At 43.0% G+C, this 8,998-nt stretch overlaps 1 protein-coding gene across 1 annotated transcript in view; it reads left to right on the forward strand.

Annotated features, from left to right (window-relative positions):
* Window positions 1-8,998, forward strand: part of Thegl (theg spermatid protein like) — a 41,386-nt gene that overhangs the window by 27,834 nt on the left and 4,554 nt on the right. The window contains exons 5-6 of the mRNA XM_031342820.1: window positions 5,896-6,033; window positions 7,441-7,543. Of these exons, the coding sequence (XP_031198680.1) occupies window positions 5,896-6,033; window positions 7,441-7,543 (241 nt within the window). The remainder of the gene's footprint in view (window positions 1-5,895; window positions 6,034-7,440; window positions 7,544-8,998) is intronic.

Below are 8,998 nucleotides of genomic sequence, written 5' to 3' on the forward strand. Positions count from 1 at the left end.
GCTTCCTGGGCACTTCCTGTCTCGGTGTGTTTGTGTTTCCTGGGCACTTCCTGTCTCGGTGTGTTTGTTTCCTGGGCACTTCCTGTCTCAGTGTGTTTGTGCTTCCTGGGCACTTCCTGTCTCGGTGTGTTTGTGCTTCCTGGGCATACCTCTTTGAGCAAGAGTAAAGGTGTCTTGTCCAACACTTCAGTTGGAATATGGTCTTTTTCTTTGCAACCCCAAACCTATTTCTAACAATGCCACAGGCAACTTTTTCTGGAACAAGATCAGTTCTAAGAACATCCTTGAAGATTTGTATTCTATTTCCTAATGCCTTGGCCTATGTGAGCTTTTTAATGTGTGTATATGTTATGCTCACATAGGGTGGGAGTTGCCTGTATATCTGTTCAGAGGCCAGAGGAGGATTTCAGGTGTCCTGTCTATCACTCCCTACTTTATTTCTTTGAAAGGGGGTTTTTCATTGAACCTGGGACTAGGTTTGCTGCCAGCAAGCCCCAGAGACCTGCCTCTGTCTGCCCCATATAGTGGGGCAATAGGCAGTATGAATAACCAGTGCCACCTACTTATGTGGCTGCAGGACCCAAAATTAGGTTCTCATGCTTGCACAACACATGCATCTTACCTTCTGTTTAAAGGGCCTCTGTTGAGGGGCTGGAGACATGGCTCTGTGCTTAAGAGCGCTTACTGCTCCAGCGGGAAGATCTTGGTTCAGTTCCCAGCACCTACATAGTAGCTCATAGCCATCCTAAATTCTAGTTCCAGAGCATCCTATAACCCCTTCTGATCTCTGTGGGCACCAGGCATACACTTAATACACATACATGCATGCAGGGAAAACACTTACACACAGAAAACAAACAGAAACCTAAAGTTTTTGGGGAGGTTTGTTTTTTTCCTGGTCCTGGGTATGAAGCCCAGGGCCTTGGACATTTGAAACAAGGGTTCTATCACTGAACCACACATCTGGCCCCAGGATCTCTTTTAGTTAAGAAAACATCTTCTTAAGCTATCTTTCAGGAATTCTTCAAGAAGCTCTTAATTTTTCAAGCCAGGGACTTCAATATTTTTTTTTTTTTAGAAAAATATTTTTAGCTTTTTGAAATTAATAATATAATTACATTGTTCCCTTTTTCTTTTCCCCCTCCAAACATTTCCATATGCCCCTACTTGCTCTGTTTAAATTTTTTGGCCTATCAAGGACAACAATAGGTGTGCTAAAGTGGATGGAAATGTGGTAGGGTGGGGAAACATGAGATCTCAAACCTACACAAAGAACTAGCAATTAAGGATTTGGAGAAATCGTCTTCCCCAGACAGACATATAGCCAAACTGTCTTATGGGACACATTTTAGAAGCTGAAAGGGTCTGTGAAACCTGCCCTGGTTCCCTCAGAGGACTGGCTCTGCCCTTCCCTCTCGCTGGTCTCAGGGGGGTCTTGGATCTTTTCTTGTCCTTGTTTGCAGCCCGTCTGCCATGCCTGGCGCTCCCTAACAGCTTCTGTGGTTCCCCCGCCCCACCGGGTGTCCTTCCCTTAAACACATCTTCTTCTAAGGGTCTTGTTTCCTGTGACTTAAGGCCTCCAAAATTTTCTCTCTCTCTCTACCTACCTCGGGCAGGCTCACTGGATTCCCGGTGGTTGCCACACAAAAGCCGCCAGCACCGCAGGGCTCCTCCCCAATCTAATGTTGGCGGAAGTAGACTTTTGTTTCAGATGATGTTTGCGTAGGCTGCACACATTGGTGTGGGGTTTTTTTTGTTTTTTTTTGTTTTTGTTTTTTTTTGTTTTTTTTGTTTTTTTAAATTTTTAAACAGTTTTTCAAAATCTCTAAAGGAAATTATCTCATTTGTCAGAACCAAGAGAATGTCAGTTATACATGGTTAATGTCATCATCTCCCCCAGCAGGTGGCATTTCCCCATCCTGTTTGTTTAACGTATTGTCACTAACTATAATTCAGCAAACATACTGTGAAACCTGTTGTAGGGACAAGGAGAGGTAAGACACAGTGACTGTTCGGAGGGTTTACCACCTTCTAGAGATGCTTTCAAGGTAAAATTACAACGGATCCATTTCTCCTCTGCGGGTCCAAAGGGAAGAGACTCCAGAAGAGACCTGGAATGGGCTGGCGGGGAGGGGGGTGGGTGAGAGGGTGGCGGGGGGTGGGGTGGGGGAAGAAATCCTAATCTTTTCAGTCTCTAGACCTTAAAACTTTCCTAAAATTTCTTCAAGAAAGAAATGATTAGTTGGTGGGGTGGTGTACTCCTGTAATCCCAGGACTCAGGAAGCTAAGATAGGAGGATGCAGAGTTTGAGGCCAGCCTGGGCTACATAACAAGACTTTATTTTAAAAAAATAAATTATGCATACATTCACATAGATGTATCTTTCATCATTTATTTAGGCAAAATAAATTGTTAGGGTTATGGTTTTGCCTTCATAACTGCTTTTTTGTTGTTGTTGTCTTAAGATAGGGTCTCTCTATATAGCCCTGGCTGTCCTAGAATTTGCTCTGTCTACCAAGGTGACCTCAAGCTCAGGGATGCACACCCCTTTCCCCCAGTGAGAGGCCTAAAGGTATGTGCCACCACACCTAGCTAATGTCTATGTTTTGTATGTAGCTTCCTTCTGGCAGAATCTCTGTCTGATTTTAGATATTTAAGGCTAAGTTCCTCACACTTGAGCCATTAATCTACTTTCTTCACAAGCTACCAAATTCATGCACCATCAAATTACCTACTATAAGCCTGGTGTGGTGCTAGATGCCTTTAATCCAGGCGTTAGGGGCAGAAATAGGCAGGCCTCTGTGCATTTGAAACAATATGAAGCCTGATCCTACCTAGTAAGTTCCAGGCCATTCTAGGCTATATAATGAGACCCTCTCTCAAAACGCAAAAACAAAAGAAAATCTTTAAAAGAATTTGAACTAAAGTGTACACATGTCTGTTGCAGGAAATATTAAAAAAAATGGCAAAACCAAAACAAAACAAAACAAACAAACAAACAAACAAAAAAACAAAGGCCGGGCAGTGGTGGCGCATACCTTTAATCCCAGCACTTGGGAGGCAGAGGCAGGTGGATTTATGAGTTCAAGGCCAGCCTGGTCTCCAAAGTGAGTTCCAGGACAGCCAGGGCTATACAGAGAAACCCTGTCTCAAAATAAAACAAAACAAAACAAAACAAAACAAGACAAATGGCACCATCCCTCACTATTAGCTACTCTCTGTCCCGGTGGTCTAGCCACCTCTTGGTAAGCCCCAGTCACCGGTCTTCCCAGCTCCAGTTTGCCTGCCTCAGAGCCACCTGTGCCTTCTCAGCCATCTACCCCCTGCAGCTAGTTATCACAAATCCCCTTAACCCAGTAAATCAAAACTCTAGCAGTTTATAACTAATCAGTCAGATTTATATATCAATAAATTCTCAATTCACAAGATGCCCACACAATCATTTCAGAGCCAATTGATAATGATACAAGCTGCCCACGTAGATTAGACAAGTTATCCCAATTATTCTAGCCTTTTATGATATTCATAGCTACAGTGGCCATTTAAAGCCACGCAGAATCTGGATCATCTCTTCTCTTCCTTCCTTCTCTCCTTCCTGTCCCTGTCTCTATGTCTGAAACTTTTAGCCCCACCTCCCTTTTCCCTGTCCAATCACAGACTTCTTGTTGTATTAATATTTAAATTAATTGGGGGGAAAATTCTGCTACGCATGTCTACTAAAACCTTAAAAGACCACTTCCTTCCTCCAGATTCACTCAGTTCTCTTAAATGTTCCATGCCCCTCCCTTAGTCCCTCTCAAATGTGTGGCCTCATATATATATATATATATATATATATATATATATGTGTGTGTGTGTGTGTGTGTGTGTGTGTGTGTGTGTGTGTGTATGTATGAAACAGTAAATAAATGTGACTACAGCCCGATGAGTCCTTTAAAGTTGTTCACATATGTTTTGTGCTTAGGGCTGACCTCTTGGGGTTGGGTAGCTTATCAGGGCACTTGTCCATAAAGAAGATTGTTTCTTCCTCTCTCCTGTAAGCTCCTCATTTAGGGCTTGGGCCTTGTGAGATTTTCCCTACACACACTGACATATCAGCTGGTGATGGCATTGGGACGCTCTTGTTAAGGTTACCATAGTTTTGAGATGTCATGTATAGAAGCCTCCCTGTCATATATAGAAGGCACAGCCTCACAGCAGACGGCCTGGTCCTCTGGCTTATACAGTCTTTCCTCCCACTCTTCCAGAATGTCCTTTGAGCCTCAAGCACAGGGATTTTATTGTAGGTCTGTCAATCGGGTTTGGCATCTTGACCAGTTCCGAGATCGTCTCTATTAGCTGCAAAAAGAAGTTTCCTTGCTGGAGGGGGAGAGCTGCACTTATCTCCCAGTGTCAGGATAAGGAGAATGCATTTCATTTTTGCTTTTTAAATCGGCCTTGTCCAAAGGTTTCTTTTGAGTTCTCATATGAGGGCTTCTGGTTCTCATAAGAGATCCTTGTGTCCTCTCTGTTGAGCACATAGGATTTTATGAATTCTGTCAGTCCTAAGTCTTCATCTGCTGAGACTCCATCCCCCTACTCTCCTAAGTTATCCAATAGTTCTGCTATCCTCAGTGGGAACTTTTTCCTTTGTGTCCCTCCTCCAAGGTCAAGCCAGGGAAGCAAGCGGCAGTGAGGGTATAGTCATCAGCAACATTTTGGTCAAATCAAGTTCTTCTGTCCCTTTCTGCTCAGGATTGTTGGTCCTGTTGTAACAGAAAAGGAAGTTCCTCTCTTGCTCAAAGGAGCCACCCCCTCTCTAATTCCAGATGGAGGGAATGGTCCACTCAGCTGCCAGACATTGTCTGTAGTTTCCCATCTACTGCTTAGTTCCTGCTCCTAACCCAGAAAACCATGAAAGCCACAGTTTAACTGAGAACAGGGTGAGAAGAAAGCCACTGGGGAAAGTCTCCATGGGAGCACACAATCTTCTAAAAGACCGTAGTAGATACGCAGCTTCCAGTGCTTGCTTCGTCTTGGCAAATTCTTCCCTGGTGCTGGACCCTGCCCCCTCTTCACCTGCCCATTATGAGAGCCACCAAAGTCTGTAGAAAGAAGACAGATAATGAGCTTAGCATGTTTCAATTAGCATGTGGTACAGTCACCCAATGGCATCTTCATGTTCTGTCACAGAAAGCTCGGAAGCACAGTCAGTGTAGCTTGGTGCACACTTGGAAATTTGACATTTTCTCTCATTGAGCATATCAGGTATATCATCTGAAGTAAGGGATCCCATGTAGGTTCACAGACAGAGATGTCAACCTGGCTCCACACCATGCGGACGGACGCCACCACTACAGGGCTGAGAAAGGGATATGGGGACAGGACACTCCCAGCAAGCAAGCTTGCCTGCCTTCCTCTCTTCCTTCCTCCCTCCCCTCTCTCCCTTCCTCTCTCCTTCCTTTTCTTCCTTCTTTTTCCTTTCTTTTTTGCAATGTAAATGTTTGTGTATGTGTCTTGCCCAGCCTGGTTTCAAATGGAATCCTCCTGCCTCAGCCTCCTGAGCACAGGATTACAGGTGCGCACCACCATCCCTAAAAAGTATTTGATTTTTAAAACACCTAACCACCTCCTTTCTCAGTGTACCCTTTTATCCATTTGGAAGATACACTGGAAAGCTACCTGTTTCAGAGTAAAATAATAGAAAGTAACTGAAAACTTGGCAGCTGTAACCATTTCTAAAACAACGTACTTCTTCCCGTGAGGAGAATTACCCAGTAGCACACGTGCAAGCCTCCTGCCTGCTCCTCTCAGCCTGGACATCGATACTGAAGAGTACTGTAATGACTTGAACTCATATGTCACTGTTTTCTTTCTCTCTCTTTTTTTTTTTTTCCCCTCTTCTGCTACTCGCAGAGCTCAATATTACTACAGCTGCGGAAGAGAGTCTGTTATCTGGGAGATCTCTCCTCCTGCGCTGTTTACCCGGCCTTCCAAACGGATCCAGAATCTAGCCAAGCCCAACAGATTCAAAATACAGAGCGTGATAAAGAGGTGAAGTATCTTAAGCCCTGCAGAAATCCTGATTTAGTTTGCTTAAGGGTCACAGCTTTAGTCTGAGTGAGTCTGAGCCTGAGCAGACACAGCTGTTCATGTCCCAAAACACTGGGTAAAACTGTTGAATATCTGCAGCAGGTGTGGGTGGTCAGGAGATGGACAGCAGCAATCGCATCTGACCAGGTATACTGGAGCAAAAATTCACAGTAAAGCTTCTCACTATTAGATAATAAAAGGAGTCTTTCAGCCTGGTAGGATGGCTCCTGCTTGTAATCTACAGCACCTAGAAAAATCCAGTACACAATGTAAAAGCTACAAAACCACTATCCCCTGCAGATAGACACATTCGTGTATGCATTGCAGAATACTAGCAAATCAAACTCACATACATTGAGCAACTCATATCCTTGTCAAAAACCAGTTGACTAGAAGTGCAAACTTTTATTTCTGCCAGCTCTACTCCAGGTCCTAAATGTTTGTATGCAATAACACATCATGATTGTCACCACCTTTTAGTAGATTTTGAAATCATGAACTGCCTTTGAATTTTGTTCTTCGCATTAATGATCATTTTAGATTATTCTGGGTCTTTGTATGACTGTATGAATTTGAGTTAATGAAAATACCCTCAGATTAATGCTGATGGTTGAACAGTGTGTGGTTATTTTAGAAACCACTTAGTTGTATTCTTTGAAAGGGTAAGTTTTATGTATGTTAGCTATCTTAATTATAATAACAAGACCTATAGCTCTCTATCCTTAGAAAGTCATCACTTATTTGAGAAAAACATTTTTTCCATGCTAAGTTTGTAGATTTGCTGATTGATTGGTAGAGTTTTGATCAGAGAAAGAAATATATGGTATGCAGCCTGTGATAACTGGCCAAGTGGCTGAGAGTTAAGACAAGGATTATCGCACACTACACTACAGAGGAGGATGGTCCACAGAGCATCCTGAGTGGGGATAGAGGGAACTAATTATTTCAGGGAACTAATATAAGGTGTTGGTAAGAAGTGAGGGTTTTTGGCAGACCTTAGGTCCCATACAAAATGGGACATATAATTCCAGGGTATTTTTTTTCCTAATGAAATCAAACTTTTGAAGAATTAAATAAGAATATGAGGCATAGAAGCAGTGTCTTGGAGTTTTACTTCGTACAAACAAGCATATTTGTTTATGCTGTGACACATAAAATGTATAAAATCTCATAGTGTGGATAAGTGAGAAACAGCAATCTGGTAAAAAACAAAACAAAACAAAACAAAAACAAAAAACAAAACAAAGAGCCTCTCGTGGTGTGGGAAAAGAGCATGCACACACCTGCAGGTTGGTTGAAACAATAAGCTCTCACTGTTCTTCCAGCCAAAGGTGACATTTTGTTTCCATTTGCATATCACCCCCTCAGAGACAACTTACCAGGCACTGTTCGCTTCTCTGATCCTTCTCCCCGGATTCTGCGACTCTCCATAGCCAAAGGCACAGATCCCAAGTACATTCCTCCAAAGAATGTAAGTGGTAGCAGACCTTTCCATGCAACACTCCGCTGGTTACTTCTTCTGGAGTGACCAAATACAGGACAAGAGGCAAACTGGGGGAGGGTTTCCTTGAGTCCACAGTTTGAAGCACACAGCCCATCAAGGCGGGGAGGCATGGCAATTGGTGGCTCCACTGTGACAGGGGTATTGTAAGGTGGAACCCCTCACTACCATCACTCACCCTCCCTCCCCTCCCAGCCTTCCTACCCACCACTCCCCACTCCTCTTACTTCTACCCACACCTCCACCCCTCTCCACACTACAGAGAGACCACACAACAGGCCACTTCGTGAGTGCCGGGAATTGAACCCAGGTTCTGTGCTCCATTCTCTGAGCAGGTTCATTTCTCCAGCTCCAAATGAAGTTATTTTTTTAAAGATTTATTTATGTTATTTATATGAGTACACTGTAGCTGTCTTTCAGACACACCAGTAGAGGGCATTGGATCCCATTACAGATGGTTGTGAGCCACCATGTGGTTGCTGGTTCTTGAACTCAGGACCTCTGGAAGAGCAGTCAGTGCTCTCACCTGCTGAGCCATCTCTCCAGCCTCAAGTTAATTTTTTTTTGAATGTTTCTAAGAATAAACACAAATTTTTTATTTAATGCCACAATCTTCACTCAGTTCCTCAATTATACATGTAACAGATCAAATTCTCTTAAATATTCACACTGAAGTATGCATTCAGTTTTAAATTAATAGTTTAAAACTTACTACAAATTATAAAGTTGTCATTTTATTCCTTTATTAAACATACAGACCAGTAGAGAATAGAGCCATCAAGAGATAATTTTTGTTCACCTTTTAACTCATGTTTTGGCTGTTGTAGGCCTTCTGCATTCCACATAAAGCTTAGAACCCATTGTCTTTCGACTCTTTGTCCTGTTTTACTTTATGTGATTGACTAACGAGCAATTGTTTTAATCCCCTTTTGATTGAAAGGCTTAATTAAAGGCAGCGGTAGACATATTCCTTCAGTTCGCCTAGAGCCCTGTGGCAAACAAAGCTCTATTCATACGAGGCACTTTAAATGCTTAATTAAGTCTTCATGGTGTTGAGACATGCACCATCCTCTGTTTGAATCCCAGCTTTGCCATCTCCTATCATATAAACTTACACTATCGAGCCTCCAACTGTCTTGGTGCTTCCATCAGCGAAACAGGGACGGAGACAGTAAGCCAAGCGGGGAATACGTTATTGAGTGCATGTAAAATGTGAACACCTTGGTCCCGTGAAGGCTGTATGCCCCAGTGTAGGGGAACACCAGAGCCAGGGAGTGGGAGAGGGTGGGTTGGTGAGCAGGGGGAGGGGGAAAGGGATAGGGAGTTTTCAGAGGTGAAACCAGGAAAGGGGAGAATATTTGAAACATAAATAAAGAAAATATCTAATTTAAAAAATGGAAAAAAAATGTGTAGTCACACACCAAA

Source organism: Mastomys coucha, unplaced genomic scaffold, assembly GCF_008632895.1.
Source record: "Mastomys coucha isolate ucsf_1 unplaced genomic scaffold, UCSF_Mcou_1 pScaffold22, whole genome shotgun sequence".
Lineage (NCBI taxonomy): Eukaryota > Metazoa > Chordata > Mammalia > Rodentia > Muridae > Mastomys > Mastomys coucha.